At 48.2% G+C, this 21443-nt stretch overlaps 11 protein-coding genes across 11 annotated transcripts; 5 read left to right on the top strand and 6 right to left on the bottom strand.

The window, feature by feature from the left end:
• Window positions 1–53: 53 nt before the first annotated feature.
• TRIVIDRAFT_16124 (uncharacterized protein) lies at window positions 54–785 on the bottom strand (the record flags this gene model as incomplete). Its single annotated transcript, XM_014101959.1, has 1 exon — window positions 54–785. A coding segment is annotated over one exon (732 nt), but the record flags the coding sequence as incomplete, so codon positions are not given.
• A 1560-nt stretch (window positions 786–2345) lies between these two features.
• Window positions 2346–4034, top strand: TRIVIDRAFT_148805 (uncharacterized protein; the record flags this gene model as incomplete). The annotated part of the gene is made up of 5 exons (XM_014101979.1): window positions 2346–2388; window positions 2497–2664; window positions 2755–3465; window positions 3527–3826; window positions 3892–4034. The coding sequence occupies 5 exons, from the start codon at window positions 2346–2348 to the stop codon at window positions 4032–4034; spliced, it is 1365 nt and encodes a 454-aa protein (XP_013957454.1).
• A 358-nt stretch (window positions 4035–4392) lies between these two features.
• Window positions 4393–6355, bottom strand: TRIVIDRAFT_37054 (uncharacterized protein; the record flags this gene model as incomplete). Its single annotated transcript, XM_014101980.1, has 3 exons — window positions 4393–6061; window positions 6130–6224; window positions 6308–6355. 3 exons carry the CDS (start codon window positions 6353–6355, stop codon window positions 4393–4395), a joined length of 1812 nt encoding a protein of 603 aa, XP_013957455.1.
• A 624-nt stretch (window positions 6356–6979) lies between these two features.
• TRIVIDRAFT_36828 (uncharacterized protein) lies at window positions 6980–7766 on the top strand (the record flags this gene model as incomplete). The annotated part of the gene is made up of 3 exons (XM_014101981.1): window positions 6980–7056; window positions 7125–7343; window positions 7457–7766. The coding sequence occupies 3 exons, from the start codon at window positions 6980–6982 to the stop codon at window positions 7764–7766; spliced, it is 606 nt and encodes a 201-aa protein (XP_013957456.1).
• Window positions 7767–8272: 506 nt separating this feature from the next.
• Window positions 8273–8721, top strand: TRIVIDRAFT_64321 (uncharacterized protein; the record flags this gene model as incomplete). The annotated part of the gene is made up of 2 exons (XM_014101982.1): window positions 8273–8407; window positions 8461–8721. 2 exons carry the CDS (start codon window positions 8273–8275, stop codon window positions 8719–8721), a joined length of 396 nt encoding a protein of 131 aa, XP_013957457.1.
• A 363-nt stretch (window positions 8722–9084) lies between these two features.
• TRIVIDRAFT_56176 (uncharacterized protein) lies at window positions 9085–11538 on the bottom strand (the record flags this gene model as incomplete). Its single annotated transcript, XM_014101983.1, has 4 exons — window positions 9085–9305; window positions 9380–10299; window positions 10357–11363; window positions 11449–11538. The coding sequence occupies 4 exons, from the start codon at window positions 11536–11538 to the stop codon at window positions 9085–9087; spliced, it is 2238 nt and encodes a 745-aa protein (XP_013957458.1).
• A 344-nt stretch (window positions 11539–11882) lies between these two features.
• On the bottom strand, window positions 11883–13188 carry TRIVIDRAFT_168887 (uncharacterized protein; the record flags this gene model as incomplete). Its single annotated transcript, XM_014101984.1, has 5 exons — window positions 11883–12321; window positions 12381–12568; window positions 12637–12718; window positions 12773–12910; window positions 12967–13188. The coding sequence occupies 5 exons, from the start codon at window positions 13142–13144 to the stop codon at window positions 12125–12127; spliced, it is 783 nt and encodes a 260-aa protein (XP_013957459.1).
• Window positions 13189–13751: 563 nt separating this feature from the next.
• Window positions 13752–14287, top strand: TRIVIDRAFT_37419 (uncharacterized protein; the record flags this gene model as incomplete). Its single annotated transcript, XM_014101985.1, has 5 exons — window positions 13752–13774; window positions 13847–13979; window positions 14034–14112; window positions 14165–14209; window positions 14259–14287. The coding sequence occupies 5 exons, from the start codon at window positions 13752–13754 to the stop codon at window positions 14285–14287; spliced, it is 309 nt and encodes a 102-aa protein (XP_013957460.1).
• A 508-nt stretch (window positions 14288–14795) lies between these two features.
• On the top strand, window positions 14796–15560 carry TRIVIDRAFT_190259 (uncharacterized protein; the record flags this gene model as incomplete). Its single annotated transcript, XM_014101986.1, has 5 exons — window positions 14796–14829; window positions 14923–15005; window positions 15068–15136; window positions 15220–15312; window positions 15453–15560. 5 exons carry the CDS (start codon window positions 14796–14798, stop codon window positions 15558–15560), a joined length of 387 nt encoding a protein of 128 aa, XP_013957461.1.
• On the bottom strand, window positions 15452–17213 carry TRIVIDRAFT_212439 (uncharacterized protein; the record flags this gene model as incomplete). The annotated part of the gene is made up of 3 exons (XM_014101987.1): window positions 15452–16213; window positions 16282–16423; window positions 16488–17213. The coding sequence occupies 3 exons, from the start codon at window positions 17211–17213 to the stop codon at window positions 15720–15722; spliced, it is 1362 nt and encodes a 453-aa protein (XP_013957462.1).
• Window positions 17214–17939: 726 nt separating this feature from the next.
• On the bottom strand, window positions 17940–19760 carry TRIVIDRAFT_86926 (uncharacterized protein; the record flags this gene model as incomplete). The annotated part of the gene is made up of 9 exons (XM_014101988.1): window positions 17940–18200; window positions 18263–18598; window positions 18649–18807; window positions 18863–19004; window positions 19060–19151; window positions 19210–19304; window positions 19365–19427; window positions 19480–19493; window positions 19548–19760. The coding sequence occupies 9 exons, from the start codon at window positions 19676–19678 to the stop codon at window positions 18102–18104; spliced, it is 1131 nt and encodes a 376-aa protein (XP_013957463.1).
• Window positions 19761–21443: the final 1683 nt, after the last annotated feature.

Consider the following 21443-nt stretch of genomic DNA (forward strand, 5'->3'; position numbering starts at 1 on the left):
TTTATCAGAATATCAACGCATCTAACGAACAAGTCACTCTATACATGTCAAGTTTTCACCTTGGCCCACCTCTCTGCGATTATCCTCATGATTTCTTTCTGCGGGCTGTTTGGATGCTCGCTTTTAACCACTTTCATTTGCTCCTTGACAAATAATTGATATTCGCTCAATTGGCTCGTCGGCGTCTGGCGTGGTGTAGGTTTTGTCTGTTCAAGCAAAGCCTTACAAGCACCGCATCGGTGCCTCTTGGGATCAATGCTTTTGGAGTGGCGTTTGTACTCGCAGCCACACGCCGTGCAAGTCCACACGTATTTGAAGTCGATCTCATAGGTGTGTTTCGTGGTGACGTTGATGCCTTGTGAACCATACATTTGGGAGCACTTGGCCGCCCATACCTTGAATTCTTTCCCATGAGGATTATCTCTAATGCCGTTAATCATGAAGTTTGCCAAGTGGCAGAACTCATGTGCTATGACATTCAATAAGCGCAGCTCATCGTCAATGACCTTCTCGGAAAGCTCGATGGAAGAATGATGCCGATATTGCTTCACATCGACATTGGCGCTGTCGCCCGTATGCTTGGGGACGACAGTTTCCCGCTTCCAGTTTGCTCGGCCGGCTGTTGTCTTGAGAGTATTACTCCATACAATCTTGACTCCGCCAGTTGACTGGGTCAATTCTGCAATCTTGCCATGCGTGATTTGAGCGTCGAGCTGCTGCAGGAAATCTATCGCCAGTTGTGATTTTCTCGCATCGAACGACTTCTTAGTCTGTTTTTTTGACACCGGCTTTGGAACCGTTGACCGAGTAGACTTAGGTTTACAGTCAATATCTGGCTCATCCCATTCATCATCAGACACCTGGTGCTGACCAGCATCCATGCCTAGCTCCTTAGAAGCTTCTTTAGCATGAATGTCTCCATGAGAAGAGACCAGCTTTTCCTGCTTGCTCTTTTTGGGAGGCATGGTGGGACGACTTGGAGTATCAGCACCTGGCTCATCTTGCAGAATAAGCCTAAGCCGCGATAATGGCCGAAGTATATCTTTGCCCTCTTCATGCTCAGGAAACCGGGGCTGGTGACTCGATTTCGTGATTTGACTTCGACTTGGTGATACGTTACGAGGATGTTGTGTTAATAGTTCCTCCTGCCTGCTGTTACGAGATCGTTCAGTCGTGAGGGTCTGTGACTGGGGCAATCTCAATGCTGAGTCATTGGCATCTGAGGATGAGTTTCTAAAGGCATCATCGCCAGTTTTCGAAGGGCCTCGAGGTTGCTTTCTTGATGCCTGCGACTCGATTGTCGAGGGTATATTGGTCCTGTTCTTGGTGGCCTTGCGCGATCGATCGTCGGATTCTTGTGGCTTAGGTCTGCAGGTGTTGATAAGTCGGCTTCGAGGCCGAGGGATCTTTTTCTCTTCACCACCTGCATCATCACCAAAGCACTTTGGTGATGATTGCCATCTCTTCCGTCTTTCCTCCCCCTTTACCAGGGGTGGGATAACCTGCTCAGGTGCTGCATCGCTCAGGTCCAAGAATGAATCCGCCTTGTCGGTAGTGTGATCCTCTGCACTGCTATTTCCGTCATCCAGCTCAATCAAGGTGGTATTTTTCAGACTGGGATACGAAGTAGGCTTCGACGGAGAGAGTTGCTGTTGTATGCGGCCGGGAAGACGTGCTAGAAGGGTGTCTAAGGACGGAAGTTCGTCATCACTATCATAAAAATAGTCGTCCTCTCGGGTGTTCTTCATGGTCATAATGTCATACTATAATACAATAAAGTTGTCGAGTTAGAGAGCTGCTCGTGCTGTGACATCAATGCATTTGTTTACTTTCGACGGGGGTGGATGCCGAGCAACCGGATTGAGATGAGGTTGGTGGGGCAGTGACAATCTGGCCAAGAAATCAAATGTCACCGACTAGCGCTGCTGGGGAAAAAATCGAAGGGTAGATCGGAGGAGGATCGGCAAGGCCACGAGGAATAAAAAAATCTTTTTATTTTGTTCTAATATTATTACTCACTTGGGAAATGTCGAGAAAACAGCTGCCTTTCACGTGAAAAGGTCTGTTCTAAATTGCTCTACACCATCTTATTTTCCTCCATCCAACTATTACGAAATACTCATTATTCGTTGGTTCGCCTAAAGTACCGGCTTTTATCGGCGTCGCCTTTTCTGGCCTTGAGCAGATAGGGCTGATTCTATGACTGGCTGCTTCTCCACTTGGCCTTGCGACAATATCATACTATTACTTACAACCATGCTTGTGGTTTTCTACTTGAGAACGGTAGGGGTGGTGGCCTCTAGCAACTTAGAAGTAACATGTTCATAACATGATTGACAGATGCCATGAAATTCGCCCATGATTATAAGCAGTCGCTGGCTAGTCAAGGTAAAACCCGCTACTCGTCCCTACTAGTCTACCTGAGAGTAGTTGCAGCCATCACAGACAGCACGTCTCAAAAATGTTTCAGCTCCTGACAGTGTTATAACAATGCAGGCTTCCCGCCTCACTGGGTTGCCCATGCGATCCCTTACGGCCAGCTAAAGAAATGCCTCAAGAAAGTGCAACGAGAGCTTCAAGAGCTGGGACTTGATGCCGAAACCTTGCGTGCACTTCTCGATCCCAACACGGATTCTCCAGTCGCCTTGAATTATAGCCTCAACCGTACGTTTTCTCCTAGGGGAGACCGTCTTGCCTGTCTTCTCCAGCAAACATATCTTTGGTCGTTGTCACTGACACTATTTGGATACAAAGCATCCTCCAGCTCTAAACTTGTGCGACCCAAGTTAACGGTGAATATTCATCTGCACGAGGGCAACATTATCGATGCGTCGCTAGCACCAACCACACGCCACTTCTTCGAGAAAATCGCTTCTGGATTTGCTCCTGACTCTTCTGAGAGCGAGGGAGAAACCAAACCAGTTGATATTTCGCGCGCCGAAACGAGCGACGAGGGGACGCGTGCAACACCGCAAACTGTCATAAATGGAAACGGCGCAGGCCATGAAAAGCACGACATTATAGAGGTGCCCCTCGTATCTGACGGTGTCTTCTTCGACATCCTTCAAAGTGATCTCGGCGGTTTGGATGCCTTGCAAGCCACGGAGCGGGACCAGCTGAAAAAGGAGGTCAAAGAGATAGGAAAACAAGTTTCGCAAGTGTCCCGGCCGACGCGCTTTTCGAAGAGCGACCTCGACCACTGGAGGCACATATTCGAGCTATATCTGGATGCCGAAGTGTTTTTTGCAACGCACGAGCAAGAACACGGAGCTCGCTCTAGCCAAAAGGCTCTCCAGCAATTGCAGTGGTTTCAGAATCAGGTCCAGAAACAACAGCTTGTCGCCTCATTCAAGTTGGCAGAAAGCCGATCTGCCTTTTCGAAATTCCTTGAGCTCAATCTCACCCTCTTGAAGCATCTACAGTTTCAGGAACTAAACATGTTGGCAATCTCGAAAATATTGAAGAGTAAGCACATGCCGTTTCCCTCGACGTCCGTTGATTGAGTATTGGTTAACGAGAGTCGTAGAATTTGATAAACGCACTGCATTGGGCGTTTCTCGTGCTTTCCCGAACGCAATCAGCTCCCGAAAGATGATATCGGGCGATATTGCGAAAGAAGTGTGTGCCCGAATTTCCAACGAGTTGGTTTCTATTATACCCCAGATTAATGACTACCTTTGCCCGATATGCTATTCGATTGCATATCAACCAGTTCGTCTGGGCTGTCAACACGTTTTCTGCATTCGTTGCATAATCAAGATCCAGCGGCGCAAGGAGGAGTGCTGCCCCTTGTGTCGAGCCCGTGTAGTGATGGATGCTTCCGCCGGTAAGTAACTCACTCATGCTGCGAAATAATGTATACTACGAGAATGGTATATTAACATCATGTAGAAAACATTGATACCGAGTTAGAGAAGTTTATGAAGAAATACTTTCTCCCGGAAGTAAAGGAGAAGCAACGAGCTAATGACATAGAACGGGGGGTAGAGGTGTTTGGCGAAGGCTATACACGGTCTGAGTGTACTGTTATGTGAGATGCTGAGCGATGAACGTGGAATTTTTGGAATGCTGTTTGAGAAACGATAATGTTTATTACGATGCCTGAAAGTTAATAATACCTGTTGATACCCTTTTTCATGGTGTGTGTTTTCTATACTTTCTATTATTGAGATTCCTACTCGTGGCTTAGATACTCAGTACCTGTTAACTATGATAAAGTTATGTGCGATCTTGTGAATAATAACAGATGGGCATAATGGCCGACTGCTCAATACATTTGGCGTGCGTCCACAGCATCGTCTATGCGCTGCTGCTCGCTCTCGGCTAACGACATTTAATTTTGCGGTATCTTCATTGCCATTTTATCCAATATAATACCTGATTTCATTGCTCTCATGCAATGTTTACCTCTTTCGCCGCCTCAAGAGCTTTCCGGAAGAGAAGTTGCAGCTCCTCAGGCTCCTCCAATCCTACACTAACACGAACCAGGTTCGGGTCTACACCAAACTTGGCTGCCCAATCTAGTTCCCGATAATGTGCCAAGAGGACATAAGGAGAGCAGAGCGTAAAGTTGCTTCCCAGACTTGGTCCCTTTGCGGTGTCGAGGTTGTTGTAGAAAACTTGGGCGTGCTCTGGATGATTGAACACGACGGAGAGTAAGCCTCCATATCCACCATCGGGGAGACGACAAGCCTCGTAGTTTGGCTTTGAAGGATTATACTTGGGATAGTGTACCGTCTTGACAAGAGGGTCATCCCGCAAGATGTCACATATTGTTTCTGCGTTGACGTTGATGCGCTTCACTCTGTTGGAAAAGTCACGGCTGTTTCTCTCCATGAAAAGGATATCCTCGGTCCAATACGTGTTTTCGTAAATCTGCTCCTCAAAGACTTTTTTGAGCAAACTGTAATGTTTACCCTCTGGGTTCAAGACCGTACATCCGCCCATGACATTTGAATCGCCAGAGAATATCTTGGTCAGGCTGCTGACGACAATGTCGGCATAGTGGAGGACATTGACATTTGCAAACGTGCCGATAGTCTCATCGATGACGACGGCAAAGTTGAATTCGTCCGCCAGCTTGCGAATGCGTTTGAGGTCTGGACAGGCGAGAAGCGGATTTCCTGGAAATTCGCAAAAGAGGGCAAGGAAGCGTTGTCCATCCTTTAGGAGGCGCTCAAGCTCGTCAAGTTCGTCCGACGAGGCGTGACCATACAGTATGCAACCCGGTCCAAATTTCTCCAGAATCTTGAGCGTATCGACGTAGGGAAATCCAAAGTTGATGCTCTTGTGCGAACCCAGAGCAGCTAGGAGAACACGATGAGCGTTGAAGATGGCGTTCATGCCACAGGGGTAGAGCAAGACGTCAGTCTCATCAAGAGACTCAATACCACGGCTATTAGCTTCGCTCTTTGTCTCTTTCTCATCATTCATGTCCACATCACCAGCGAGAGAGCCTGCGATTCTTCTGCGAATAGCCGATTTTGCTCGGGCTACTTGGGTAAGGTTTAGATTTCTTCCGAAACGCTCTTCCAGGAAATGGAAGCTTTCACGATCTTCTTCCGGATTCTCGGAGGTGGAAAGGGCCTTGTTTTCGGAACCAGCTGCATTGGGACCTGGGGTAGAATTGGCCCGTGAATACCGCTTTGGACCACGAACAGGTTTCTCTGGGGGAGCGTGATGGGACTTTTGTTCATTAATTGCAATCAACTGGCCATGTTTAAAAAGTTCATGGGAGAATTCGGCCCGTCGGCTTGAGACTCCATCGCCCGTATGCTGCCAGTACTCCTTTGCAACTGGAAACGATTCCTCTGGGAAGATGATGCCGGAAATGGTGGGTGCCAACTGTTTCAATAATGGAGAAATATCCTTGGACGCATCCAGGGCGAGATCAACCACAAAGATCTGGTTAGAGGTTTGCGGAGTTACTCGCTGGCGCATAAACTCTAGACATCTTCGGCCAGCGGCAGCCGTAGCAAACAGCATAGCCTTTTGGCCGGGTTGTCCATAAGCAGCCAGGAAGTCTTGGGCAAAGGCCTGAATGCTCCGATGAATGAAAAATCTAATTGTCCGGAGAAGTAAGCAAAGGCTACACTCGACAGGCCATTCCAATTGATGCATCTCACTCACCGAGGGTAGCCAGTGACCATACGGCCCAAAACTCGGACATCGCCTTCCTCATAATCGACATTCGCTTGCCAGGTTGGCAATGAGACACTCACTGCCTGTGATGATGGTTGCGGATGGCATGAGTGAGTCAACGCTGTCAACAATATAACAAGTGCAGATTGATGAATTGGCAACTTACATGAGCAGTGTCGGGCGGTATAGAATCTCCAAGTGAAATTATAGGCATTATGGAAATGATGAATGCCTCTCTTCTTAGAAGTTTAGCTGCTATCTAAGTATGTTATGTTTGCACCTCCGAGTTTAAGTGGGTTGAAATTGAGCAAAAACTAAATTGACTCTATATACAGTATCACTGCTCCGTATACCGGCTTCGAGCAACAGCAGTAGAAAATGATATGAAATGAGTCATTAGATTCGCACTACCCTTGCTGCCTACTTTAAACTAAAATATTATTGTATTTTAATAGAAATCATGATAAAAATCTCATTCCATATATTATACAAGTTATATACTCAAAATTTATATCAAGGCTGTAATGCGAATGTATATCGCCGTGGGCATACATAGACTAAAGTACCTGGATTATAGTAGTCTATGGACCCGAGTTCGCTCTATAGGCCCAAGGCTTTCTCTGAGGCTGAACTGCTGCATTACGCGCATGGCGGGCGGAGCACCTTGTGATGTCATTTATTTACCCCACTGTGGTATTAAGCTTAGCACTCGTCTAGCAATCTCCAACTGCGCGACAGCCTCTGTCTGGATCGCATTACAGCATCCTCCAACGTAGACAAATACTTGCGACCAACGACGCTGAAACTCCCATCATTATAATCATATAATCATACCGCCATGTCAAGTTACCGAAGCACTCCCCTCTACGGCGGAGCCATCACCTGCGACTTGCCGAAACACTTTGCAGATGTCAGGTCAGCAACCGGCGCATTCTGAAATGCTTGTTTAAACGCTTACTTACTTACACTCTTGTCCTCTGCAGCAAACTCAGACAAGTCCCCGACAACCAGGAAGTATGGATCGACAAGGACGGCTTCACCAGCATCATCTTCGAGATTACAGAGCGTGTTGGAGGCCCCGGATCCGGCCCTGAGATTGACGGCCGGGCCATGACCACGCACTTGGAAGACATGGTCGGGTCGGACATTAACACGGTCAAGATCTGGAACACGGCCGAAACTGAATTCTCGCGCATGCAAGAGTAACGTCGTCCTTTTTCTCTCTTTCTCACTCTCTTTACGCGCCGTTCCCCCGGCCAGTCTTGTGTATGCGCATCCCAGTCCACTAACCAGCAATCACATGGGAAAACAACAGGTTGAAACACCCCGCATATACCCTCATCGCGACGCAGACCCCCAACGCCAGCCACTCCAGCGACCAAAGCTCAGCGCCAGACTTCACGGCCCTCACCATGACTCTGCTGCGCCTCGAGGAGCAGGACACGGATATCCTGATTACCATCAACGTGCCTCACATCAGGGGAGAATACGACGCCGACGAGGTTGATCTGGAGCTGGGCAAGCAGGGCAAGCTTATTGGAGACGCTGTTGAGATTGCGGCTCGCATCTGGGAAACTTTCGTCATCAAGGACTGGGGGCTTTTTGGCGAGTCCAAACACCATTAATGCAGCTCGACGGACAAGCCTTCTACGAGTTAACGCTTATTTTCATTTGAATTCAAGAGAACAGCGCCCTCTCTCTGCTTTACCATAGTTATGAATCTGCGACAAACCCATCAAGAGAACGTATATATACTACTAGACTTATACAATGACGATCTAGTAATATTTGACATATTCTAAACAACAGTATACCTATGAATGACTCTTTAAATGTGCTTCCTCTATTGCAGACAGACACAAGGCAACAAAATCCTGGCATTGTTCCTCCCACTCTAATCGATAAGATGTCGGGTCAACTTCGGCAGCCTCTCCTCTGTCCAATGGCGATGCGGCTAGCGGGTGCAGATAAGCCCCAAAAGGGTATGGAGTGTGAATGCTCCAGTTAGTCGCAAAGTTTTAGTATGATGATGGGTTGTCTGAGGTCCACAGAGAGAGCAATGACTTCGGAGCAATGATTGTTGGCATTGTTTAACCATTCATTGTTCGCCTAAACTAAGATACATATCACCATGTCTTCACAAGTTGCAAAAGCCGCCCGGCGCGTGACTCACGAGCTTCATGGCATTGTTGTGTCTGCTGGTCTGATGCAGAAAACCGTCAAGGTTCGAGTCGGTGGTCAAAAATGGAACAAAGTCATCAACAAGGTATGTAGGCACGACATCACCACAATTCATCCCTTCGACTGACCAGTCCAAAGTGGTTTGCAGAGCCAAAGCACTACCTCGTACACGATCCCAACTCCTCTCTTCGTACTGGCGATGTTGTCTCCATCGTTCCCGGCTGGCCGACCTCTAAGCACAAGCGTCACGTTATCAAGAACATCATTGCGCCGTACGGCACTCCTATCGAAGAACGGCCGCCGATTCCCTCATTAGAGGAACGCATCGCCGAACGAGAAGCCAAGCAGGCTGTCAAGGCTGAACGAAGGATACGTGCCAAGGAAGAGCAGAAGGAATGATACGAGGACGCACGACGAAAAACAGACGACATCGGATATCACAAATCCCAGCTGCATAGCGCAACAGGGCTGTATGAATAGATCGGGTAGCATCTCTCCAGAGCTGCGCCCATGTGGGATTATTGGCGAAGGGATGCTCATATTTTGCTTCCAACAAACGAGTAAGAGTCTAGCAATATAGCGCCTCTTAATGAATTCACGGACGTCGATCGTCATCGATTTGACAGAACTCGCAACGCACACCGCAGCCGCTACTTGATGTTTCGATCGTGTACTGTCGTAGTTTGCGCATCTGCCAGCCTTACTCTAAGCGGAAGGGATGCTGTATCTGGACGCGGGTAAACAATTCAGCTCAGTTCAGCGTTAACCACCACGCTCGCCAAATTTCTCGGCCCATTCTTCGTATTCCCGTAAGCCTTCTTGGTCGACGCTCGGCCGAATAGACTTTAAGCTTAGCTCAAAATCCGAAAGATCCATGGGCCGTATTTGCTCCTTGGTCATATACAAAAGGGCCTCGCCTAGAGATCTTAGTGGCCCCATGGCTGCATCTTTGGCAAGAGCCGTGATGTCGGATCCCGAGAATCCTACCAAGCAGTTAGTTGTTGTATGAACTTGATTGGGCGCTAGGGAGAAGCCAACGCTGTGAGACGATGCTTACCATTTGTTAACTGCACGAGTTTCTCTACATCTTCGTCTGATAGGCTGTGGTTTTGCTGTCGTAGTAACGTCCTCAGCTGTGTCTCCCGCGTCTTCGGTTCTGGTAATGGAATATACTGTCGGCGCACAAATCGTCGCCGTGCAGCTTCATCAATTGCCCATGGCAGATTTGTAGCAGCTAATACCAAGACCCTTTGAGCCTCATTCCTTGAATTCAGTTTGCTATCCGCCTCCCGGCCAGCTGCGGCTCGTTGGAGCTCGCTCCACTGGATAAGGAATTCTGTCTTGATCCTTCTGGTTGCCTCATGCTCCCCAGCATCCGATCGATGAGATAACAGCGAGTCAATTTCATCGACGAATATAATACTGGGAGCAAGTGCTTTGGCGAGACCGAAAAGCGCTCTGACTAGTTTCTCCGACTCTCCTAGATATTTGCTTGTTAAGCTGCTGGCAGAAATGGAGAAGAAGGTGGACTTGGATTCAGTGGCTACTGCGCGAGCCAGCATCGTTTTTCCAGTTCCTGGCGGTCCAAATAGCAGCATTCCGCGAGCCGGCTCGCGTAGGCCCATGAATAGGTCAGGGCGTAGGAATGGATATACTACTGTTTCCCGTAGAGAGTTCTTCGCAACCTCCAGGCCCGCAATGTCGCTCCAGTGAACTTCATCTCCCTGCACAACAATATCGTTGAAGATTTGCTTTGCGGCACTCTCGTCTATGCCTGGCGGCAGATTCTTAAGAATGGCTGTCTTCGTCATTTTCTTGGGTGTTTTATCGTTCTTAGTTTCTCTTGCTGGACTCTCGACAGCCTCTTCACTTGAACGGCTGTCAACTTGCCTCAGAGTGGCAAACTCGGAGGATGGCCGCCGTGTATCGTCCCGGTACCGATCTCCTCGTTCTGCGTCGTATTTATATAGAAGCGGACTGTCCACAGCTATCCTCTTACTCCTAGAGGTGCTGGATTCCCTTTGTGCTGCAGACACTTCGGGCGTGCCAGCTTTAGCACTCCCTCTTTTACTTTGAATTGATGCTTCTTCAAAGATAGGGGGCTTCCGAGGGGTGACATATTGCTCTGATTTACTCGGAGTTTGATATGCCGTGGAGGGCTCTTGGCTGGACGAAGATGTCAGAGCACTTGATGCTGCGCTAATAGACAGGACCGAGGGCTGTGGAAGACGAGATTCATCGGACAAAGGAACCATGTTCCATTTTTGAGGCGATGTACGTTGAGATCTCGTTTCATATGATATTGTCGACTTCTGCGAACTGGGCGAGTTGCGTTCCAGCGATGGGCGTGGAGTAGGGCTTGATTTTGATGAGCGCGCTTCAGTAGAAAAGGGACGCAAGAAGTTGTCTCGAGATCCAGAAGTGCTCCACGCGATGGTCGCGGCCTTGCTTGGCCCATCCGCCGCGGGCCTGTTCGATTTACGAGGAGTAGACGATCGATCGGCAGTCTTCTTGGACCGCAACGTAGTCCTCATGGTGTGCCTCTCGGGGCTCGGAGGACGGGCCGCCTTGTCGCTTCTTGTATCGGGCAAATCTGGACTTCTCGAGCTGGGAAGCGGGTAGGCAGTTCGTTGAGTTGAATCGGCAGGGGTGCTATGGATCCTCTTAATCGCTTCTTCAGATGACGTCATTGCCTCAAGGGAATTCCTTGACGAGAACGCAGGACGTGAAAGTTCGGAATATGTTACCGCAGGGATGGTGCCTTGCCCTATGGTTCCCGCTCCCTGGCTGGTGCTGCCAGTGGCCTGCGTGGTATTGTCACGGTACGGCGAAGCGACGCTGTCTTGCCGGGACAGCTTCAACGCTTCCAAAAGATCAATTCTTTCCTTGCATTGTAGTTCTAGCTCTTTCACCGCGTCTATCAAGGCAGCATCTGTATCGTTGTATGTTTCGGAGACTCTTGGAGCGCTTGCCGACGCGTAGTATTCATTTATGCGCCGAAGTGCGGCTTTCCAATGTCGAGTAGCCTCGCTCTCGTCACCCTAGGAGAAGATAAGTGTCAGCCGTGAGATGTAGTTGGAAATGGCATGTGAAGTTGAGATGGGGCGGTCCATCATCGCTTTTTACCTGGCCTTCATAATACACAGCCGTTGAACAACTGAGGTAACTTGAATCATATGTTTTCTGAAGGGCGGTGCTGTCTCTGTTGCTGAGCATTGCATGGAAGCAGAACCAAAGTCCCAGGCGGGCAGTGAATCGATTTCAGGGCGATTGTCCTCCTCGTATTGTGGTGATATCTATATCACAGAAAGAGAGCAATCACAACTGGGATCTTTGGTAGTAGGCCATGTGCATAAAATAAAGTGACATGCGACAGGTACGTCCCGGAAGTATTTTGATGGGTCTTCCCTTTCCAAGCGCATTATTTTTTTTTAGTTCTACAGTAATACAGTACGTACTTGGTACCGTTTTACACGTAACCAACAGAATTGCCCCACCCGAACTGACGCATACGATGTGGCTGATTGAATCCATTCACTATGATGCTGATGCTGCACAAGAGCAGTTGAATCATGTTTTCTATTTCGTAACAGACGGTGTATGTCCGCTATGGCATCAAGTTCTCCGTCATGGCGAAATATATGTATAATTAACGCCCGAGCTGTGAATTGCTTGCTGCTCCATGCTTTACCCGTAACAATACTCCTTTTTGCTAGCTGACGATCGATTTGCGAAGTAATTGAATGTCAACATTGTGTGATACGCATCCAAATGGTCCCCGTCATATGAAACCCCTCACATATTAAGCATTCACTCCCACCAGCTCCGTCGGTGCGCTCCCTACAGGGCGATTGGTAGTGGGCAAAACGCCAAATCTCCCATACGTCTTTTGATCAACACTGACATAGTGCGGCAATATGGCAAGGAGATTCAAGCGAGATTCGATCCATCGAAGTGCCCATTCCGGAGGTGCGAGCAACTTCACGTAGCCAAGGCCAGCTATAAAGGGGGTGTCAGTTATAAGATCCACGGCTCATACACGTAGTTTGAGACTATACCGATATATCCAACGCCAACACCGCAGAGATGGCCCAACAAACTGGTGCTTGGCAATAGCGCGGCAACAACCACTATCATGAGCAAGGGCGTGGTCCAGGTAGGGAGGTGATATGTCCCAATAACCAAATATGGGTTCGATTTATACGTTCGGATCGCTTCCATGCCTAACAGCAAGAACACCCAGATGCTACCCAGGCCAAGTTAGTATTAATAACCCATCTAGCTGATTAAGAGCATTGTAGCGGTGTTTTCTACCTGGCGCCCATAACAGCATGGTTGGCTCGGAGGATGGCAATCTCAATGAAGAGATACAAAACGGCAGGAATCGTAGTCAGAGCTGTTTCCTGTTAGATCAATGACATGAGGAATTGACGGGAGGTGGTATCCCTACGTCCAAAGAAGAGCGCCAAGGTCGTCAGGGTTCCATATTCGCTTTCGAATCGTTCCATCAACGGCGTCAACGCAACCGCATTGAGGATTGCATGGAGGAAGTTGAGATGGATAAGAGGGAATGTATTCAGCCGGTATCCTAAGGTCGAGTCAGATCAAGCCCAATCCAGCCAGATATCGGAGCACATTGGTTACCAGTTGCAAAGGAGATCTTGTCCGGGATGAGAGAACCCCAGAGTCTCACATCCCAGTAACCGGGCAAGCTAGCCAGCCAGAAACATGCTATTCCCAGTAGGATGGCACGGGTAAACAAAGGTAAGCGAAAGATGTATGATCTTGCCCTCAAGGTATTGAAGCCTTGAATACTCGGCATCGCTGCTCGTGCGCCTGTCGACTTAGTCCCCCAAGTATCCGGCACTTGGTAGACTGCACAACTACTGCACCTAGGGAGTTTAGTAGGTGGTAGGTACTAAGACAGAGGATCAGGTAAATCTCCATGCACTAAATCGGGGCATCCAGGGCGTTCCGATCTAAGCATCGTAATGCAATTAAGCAACGTGTTTAAAAAGAACACTGATAAAATAAAATTCGAGTTTACAGATTTAACTCAATATTATAATAAATTTAATATTAATATAAATTATTATTTATAATATTTATCTACTCTTATAATATGTAATGTTTTACATTTTCAAAAAGAAAATCATTTGATCAATTTATATATTCTAAGAAAGTATTAAAAAATCAACTGTTATATAATTATATAAGATTAAAAGAATTATCTCTAATGTGGTTAGTAATTACTACTTGAATGCGGCTTTCCCGTTGTGGCCAACTAGCAAACGATCGCGTTGTTGCCTTAGAATGCGAGCCCGGCGTAAGGCAGACAATTCTACTTCTGTGTACCAGCCGTTAACCTCCGAGAGATCTACTGCCAATTCAAACCACGGTCTTTTCGCCAGGACCACCATCTAGCCAACATGACGACGCGACAAGCTGCTCTGTCAGTACCTACATCAATCAAGCCTACGAATGCCGACGTACTCGATTCTAACCAATAGCCCCCAATTTTTAGGTCACTATACCGTCGCTCATTGAAGCTTGCGCTGGACTGGGCTGTCCATCGTCACCTATGGCGAGGCCAGGCGCTCTATATACGATCTTTATTTGAGGCCAACAGGAAGGTCACAGATCCCCGGCAGCAGAGAGTCAGTCACCGCTTCCCGTGCTTCAATGGAGGGCCGACATTAACTCTCTTCCAGGCCCTGTTAGCGGAGACCGAAAAGTTACTCGAAAGCTGGAAGCACCCAGACCCATACGTTCCGCCATGCGCACCTGGAGGTTAGACAACACATGCAATCGCGTATACGAAACAAAACAGAGGCTAATTGAGCAGGATCCAAATTTGAACGAAACCTCCCATCTCCGATTTTAGACCGTGAGCCAATGTACTCCTTGCGCCTGTTTCGACTGCTAATATTTGATAGCTCCCCCTCACCACGCAAATCGGCATTGAGGACTTTACTTGCGCCAAAATTAGATCCCGAGTATATAGTAAAAAAATAATGCATTTATTCTAGCAGTCACACCCCGTTTTCATCAAATCGCCATGCGTACGTAATCTGGGGTAGGAAATATGAGTGCACGTCCAATAAAAGCTGAGCTACCTGATATAAGAGAGAGATAATTAGCGGATAGAGGAGTAAAATCTACCGTCTAAACAAAAAATACATCCGATAATGCCAATGTGGTGAATTGCATTAGTATTAGCGGTCCACCCCATTCGATACTCAATTTATTTTATATTACCCGCTATGTAATCCCTTTTGTCGCAGTGATGTAATAAGCGTATTGGCGTACAAAAGCCCCTCTTCATATCGTGTCACTGCCCTCAATTCTGTTCTCTCCACTACCTACTAAAGTATTTACTGCCGCCTTAGGCTCATATTCAATACTCAGCCCATAGCTTGCATTCCTTTTCTTTCAATTTTTTCTGCCCGAATACCAACCTCATATAAGTCATCATGTCTGCCTGTATATTCTGCCGTATTATCAAGGGTGAGCTAAATAGGCGAGGCAGATTGCCGAAATCCAATCACTGAGACCAGCTACCCCTCCTGCTCTCACAGAACTAACAGCATATCGCACCAGGCGAGATCCCATCCCTGAAGCTCTTTGAGAGTGACAAGACGCTGGCATTCCTCGACATCGGACCTCTAAGCAAGGGTCATGCGGTATGCATCGTCCTGCTCACCGAGTTCAATGGTACACTACTAATACTGTAATACTCATTTAGCTTGTCATCCCGAAGTTTCATGGCGCAAAGCTGGCTGATATCCCCGATGATCAGCTATCCGAGATTCTGGTAACACGTCTATTAGTTGCTTGATTTATTTGTTTTTTGTTTTTTTTTTTTTTTTTTACTCACGACGTCTTTGTTTCATTCAGCCTACTCTCAAGAAGCTCGTGACAGCTACTGGAGCCACCGACTACAACATCCTCCAAAACAACGGAGCCATTGCCCACCAAGAGGTGCACCATGTAAGCTTCAATTACACCTTGAATTACTATATGAGTGAGAGGCTGACCCTGGCTGCCATAGGTCCACTTCCACATGGTATGACCATTACCCTTGCAATGAAGCACCTCAGCCTTTGATTCTAGCTAATGCCTCTGAACAGATTCCGAAGCCCAATGAGATAGAGGGCCTTGGCATTACCTGGAATTCGACTCCTACGGATATGCCAAAGCTTAAAGCGCTGTGTGAGCGAATCAAGGCCAATATGTAAGTGTCATTGTGTTGTGTCACAGGTCTGCTTGCCGGCGACATTAGGATGGTAGGGTTTTCGCGAGGTATGCAGATAATGAAAACATTATATATGTCTATCCTCCATAGAATACGCAGGACCCCGTTCTATCCAAAATTATTTTGGTGCATGGCCGTTTCTTTAATCTACATCGTTGATTGACGTGTCTAGATTCCCATTTCCGTCAGCAGTCGCTGTCTTTGCCGGTTCATACCAGTTCGCCCCAACATCACCCTGTAATATTCCCTGTCTGTCGTAGAGAGAGCGCGCGCGCAGATATGGGTCGAGTCTCCAGTAGTCTTCCCTGAGCTGTGTCGCCAGGCCGTCCCTCCTGGACATGATGTCTTTGTTTCCGCCTTCCGACTTGTGTATCCACTGTAGAGTCGCATCCTCATACTCTTTGACAAGCTTTTCCCTGCCCGCGAGAAGCCGTGCCTTGGTTTCGCCATCCTTCATCAGGTCATTTTCGCCAGCGACGGGCTCCACATACTGAAATTCCCAGTTTTCGTCACCTCCAAGTTCTTTAAGTATGTGTGAGGGTTCGATGAATTCTTGTAAATCATTCTTATTATTCGTGAAATGAACCTTTGCCGCCACAACCGGATCTAGCCAGCCGCGAATGATCTTCCAGATTCCTAATGCCAGCGTCAGTTGTCTTCTCTTTTATTCTCCCTTCCACAAATAAGAAATCTTATCTACTTACCTTGAAAGATCCATGGTGCGTTATGAACAAGGACGGCTCCAAGAGATTCGGGGTAGTTGGCTTCGAAGCACTTAATCATGAACTTGACGGGAGTATAGTCCATGTTTGCCATGGAAAATCCAGTCATGTCGAAGATGATGGTCTACTCGGTGCGGTTAGTAACGTCCACAAATATTGAGAGGACAATCTCAATATGGGGTACATACTGCTGTATCAACGGGGGGTCTCAACACCATTCTCGCCGTCTCAATTAGGAAGACGGTATATCGTTCTAAACTCTCTTCGCACTGCTCTCCTTGGCGATGGAGGCGGACTCTCACCACACAAATTGGTCGGCCCTGCTTATCGACACCATGCAAGAAACTCTTGCCCATACGGAGCTGCGCCAAGAAGTCTTCGCCAACCTTCTTGGCCTCATCCTTACCCTCGCGCGCATTCACAACAGCTCCCTCCTCGCCATTCGCCATGATGTCAATGTCCACCTTCATGTCGCTGTGTCGCCAGCTCATGGTAGACACCAACATGACCAAGGCTTTGTCCACATCCCACTTGCGGGCTCGCAGGAAGCGCAACGCGAGGGCATCGGGGTGATCGTGCTTTACCATGCTCCAGAACGTCTCGCGAATGGCCTCGGGGCTGTTGCTCGCAAGAACCTCTTGAAAGTGTTTGTTCTGGCCATATTTGTCGTCTTCCGCAGCCTCGCTCGCTGCAGCGGACTTTTCGTTTCCCTTCCTCTTAAAGACACCGAAGCGCCTCTTCTTCTCTGCTTCAGCCGGTTCCGCTTTTCCACGGGCAGTCGTCTCCGTGCTGGTAGAGCCATTGTCGTCAAGGACGCCGCAGAGCTGGAAGAAAGCCTGCCACAATTGGCGCAGCTTCTCTTCCTGCTCTGGGGTGAGGTTGCCCACGTGCCCCGGTGCGATTTGGTCGGGCATGCTGTCAGAAGGTGAGGAGGCGATCGCGATGTCTTCCGGAGTCGCAGTAGTTGCTGGATGTTCGCGCAAGTCCACTGTCGCAAGGCAGGAAATGGTGACGACGGCGAAAACGATTGCGGCGCCGGTGGTGTATGTGAGGCTGCTGCGAAGGGGGAGATCGCGGCTGGTCCGGAGCGGCTTGTGCAGAGACGAATATATGACGCTATGCCGGGCTCTGTGACGTCCGTCTATGGAAGATGCTGGAGCGGGTTGGTCGCGGATGTAAGTCTTTGTGGTCACTTGTTCAATGGCCTCACGTGCTTGCGATTTGAATGCGCGACAGCCGGTTGAAATGGACGAGACGGAAGTCGATCTGCTCGGCGTGGGGAATCTGCAAGACCCAGGCGATACTAGTGCGAAAAACCGCGATGCTCTGGAAATGTTGACTTCCAAGCTCAAGCACTGCCTTGTTGGAGGCCTCATGTGCAGTGCAATTCGGAGAGTCGGGCGCAGTTTTATTGCGGAAAGAATGAGCCGGCTCCCACGGCGGATTGAATCTTGTAATACAGTATGGAAGGATCAAAGCCAATGCGGAGAATAATAAAGTATTGCGGGCACTGCGCATTTGAAACAACTACCCTGCCGGCAGGCTGGGATTAGGTAAATCTAGCATATGTTTATACTAGTTTTTTAAGTCAGCTCCAACAGGCTGTCGACTCGTGTCAAGGATCAGCTTAACTCTTATATAGTAGTAACTGTTCAATTCGTTTTTTGTTTTTTGAATTATGTAAATACTATCTTTTTAAAACAAAGAAAGCCGAATAGGCACATTCAGAGCATCTGTTTTTCTTGGTTCTAATAGTATTATATACCCTACTATCCCTCCTAGATATACAAATGCGCTGTTGTTTATAGCTCATCCAAGACATGGATGTACTTCTTGTCCTCCTTCCTTTCCTTCTCCGTGGCAGGGGGGAGGTCGTAGTAATTAGAGCTTCGGAATCCTTGCTATAGAGGAAATTAGCCGTCTGCCTGGCCACGTAACAAGCCTCGTAGTACATGGCACTTACCAGATAGTGGTACGTGAAGTTGGCGATGTCGCCTGGCTCGATACCAAGATCGCTGAACGTGCTGGCTTCAGGGTCAATGACCTGGTCAATGAATTCTCGCTCCACTTCATCTGCAGAGATGGTGTGCCACCACAGAACGTCGTTTAGGACCTTGGCCACAGGTTTTAGGATTGCCTTGGGCACATTGATGTGTCGTCGCTTCTTGTAGATTTCCTTGTCCACCAGAGCCGCAACCTCTGCCAAGCTGTACTGCTTGGGCCCATAGAGCTCGAAAGTCTTGCCAGCCGTTGAGTCATCATACAGCATCTTCTCCAGAGCAGCACCCACGTCGATAGACTGTGAATTTGTCAGCGTGGTTGTTAATAACACTATTTCCAGATACCTACGTGGACTGGCCAGAATTTCTCCTGCATATTGTTGGCTGTGAATAGGTTCAGCACGGACGCGAGCTTCAGCAGAAGGTTGTCCTCGAATCCGAAAATGGGTGCCGGTCGCACAATGGTAGCCTCAGGGAAGATGTTTCTAGCGACAAGCTCTCCACGTCCCTAGTGCGGTGAGAGTTAGTTCCATCTTTTTCACAGTTTTAACGATTGCGCATACCTTTGTCGCAAAGAATTCAGAGGGTGAGTTAACATTGGCGTTGTGAGACGAAACATGAATATAACGATCAACGTCGTACTTTGCAACAGCCTCAGCGATACGCTCTGTTCCTTCCACGTGCACATCTTCGAGGGTAAAGTTCCTATCACAGCTTAGTATGTCGTCGAGATCGAAATAGTAATCATGGTCATCCGTACTTGGTAGGATAGTCCCGGCCAACAAGGTTGTACACAACGTCCGAGTGCCTCACACTTGCTTCGATGGAAGCAGTGTTGCGAAGATCGTACTCCTGCGAGCGCATCAGATCAACTCGTCCAATTTATCCAATTCATCCGTGGCAGGCATACAACAAAAATAACGCGACCGAGGTCACCAGTGACTTTCAAGTGTCGCTTTGTCATTTCTTCGCGGAAAGGGACGACAACGGTGCATCCTTGGCGGGCTATATATGGATAATTAGAGCCGTGGTAAACACTCATGCGCTTCAATTCGTTCAACATACCGAGGCGGTTCACAATATACCGACCCAATTGACCCGTCGCACCGAAAACTGTCGCGGTATGTCCTGCCCAGGCTGTTAGCCCCCTATCTCCAAGCCTTGAATATTGCGTTCGCACCTCCGAGAGAAGACCTGGAAGATGATGTTAATTGACTTGTCTTCAAATCGGTTGCGTGCGTTGCTTACCGGCCGCCCTCTGTTCGTAGAATAGTTTTGCCAGTGCGTGTGATTGCTACATCGGATAGGGATCGCTTGCTGCTGACGCCGGCGGCGACGGAGCTGCGGAGAGCTCCCCGCGAGAATAGAGCGAGCACCATTTTGGCCGAATTAGCAGCAAGGAGCAGCTGGTGAGGTCTTTGAGCTGGCCAATTCGGGATCTTTGTTGACGCTGTCTATTGACCCTCCCACCAAGATCATACAGGTCAGCGAGCAAGTCGAAATAAGTTGCGAGGAGCGCCACACTAGCACAGCAGTCTAGTCCAAATATGGCAATATACGCTCAGAAGGTTGATAGAGATATGTTGCTATATGGCGGGAAATATCCAGAATATCAGCGGAATATCATTTAGTTGAAGTTGCTTTTAAATAAAATCGATTGCTTCAATTGCACTACGAAAAAATCTATAGTATTTGCTCTTTTTGAGTCTCGTGTCATAAAAAAAAACCTGAGAAGCCATTGATAATTTAAGGCACAAAGTCAATTGCCTTGCCTGCTATTGGATATAAAAGATTATGTAATGCGCAGCCCACCTTGACAAGAGTCACACTAGCCTCAGAAGGCAGCGCGTTCCTCTTCCCAGCTGGCTGCACTTTATTAGTCTATCTACCAGGGTATGGTTTCAGACCTCCAAGATCTCTTTTGGCGACTGTGCCATGCAAATCGTTGGTGCCAGCCTTCACAACCCAGATTCCAGTCAATATGAGGGGGGGACGCGGTCGGGGTTTCCAGAAACAGAGGAACGGCTGGAACCAGTCACCTCGCCGAGGAGGCAACTTTGCCAACCATGATGCGGCAGTCACACCACAGAACGGTAGCCCTTCTGAAAGACGTCTGCCTAAATCATTTGGACATATAGCTGATTTGGATATTTGCAACAGTCGCCTTCACACTACTCGACGAAGCCCGGCAAACGTCGCATCATGACAACTCTTTCTGGAGCAGCAATACCCAGCTTCGGAAGAGACCCGTCACATTCGTCAGTTCCGGCACACATGATCCTTTACTCCCGCCGCAGACGAAGACAGAGAACGCAAGCGATCATGCCGAAACGTCTGCAACACCCGAGAAAGCAGCGCCTGTAGAAACAATATCTGAGACGATAGATAAAGAATCATTACCTGTACAAACAGTCCATGACGAAACAGCACCTGAAGAAGTTACACCTGAAGAGACTATACTTGAAGAACTACTACCTGGAGAAACAATGACTGGAGAAGCAATACTTGAAGAAACAACGCTTGAAGAAACAATACTTGAAGAGACAATACTTGAAGAGACAATGCCGGAAGAAACCATACTTGAAGAGACAGTACCTCAAGAACCGATACTTGAAGAGGTAGCACCTGAAGAATCGATGCTTGAGGAAGAGGCACCCGAAGAAGAGATCAACGAGAATCAAGTATTGCAAGACGACACCTCTAGCGATGAAATCATTGTCTTTAAGGGTCGAAACGCCATGAAACCGAAAGCGCAGGCTCCCAGCATCACGCTTACGTCGATGAGAACCGAGATTCGAGCGGTGGAGAAACAGATCTCGGTTGCAATTAGAGGGCCTCTCATGCGTCCTACGCTAGAAGGTGATGATTCAGATGATCTGCTATGGCCAAGAAAGAAACGAGACAAACATAAACGACGGAATCGGGAGAAAGATGAAGAAGAAGCGGCTATGATCGCCGATTACATAGCCAACATACACGAGAACGGCGAAATGTTTGAGGGTTGGGGGGCTGAGGACGATTCAGAGAGTGGATCAACCGATGATGACGCCGAAGTCAAACCATCAGCACCTTCAGGCCCAGATAACGCTAATGAAGTCGAAGTTCCTTCGGAAGCAGAGGATGACCTTGATGACCTTGAAGAGC

The sequence above is a fragment of the Trichoderma virens genome (assembly GCF_000170995.1).
Source record: "Trichoderma virens Gv29-8 chromosome Unknown TRIVIscaffold_5, whole genome shotgun sequence".
Lineage (NCBI taxonomy): Eukaryota > Fungi > Ascomycota > Sordariomycetes > Hypocreales > Hypocreaceae > Trichoderma > Trichoderma virens.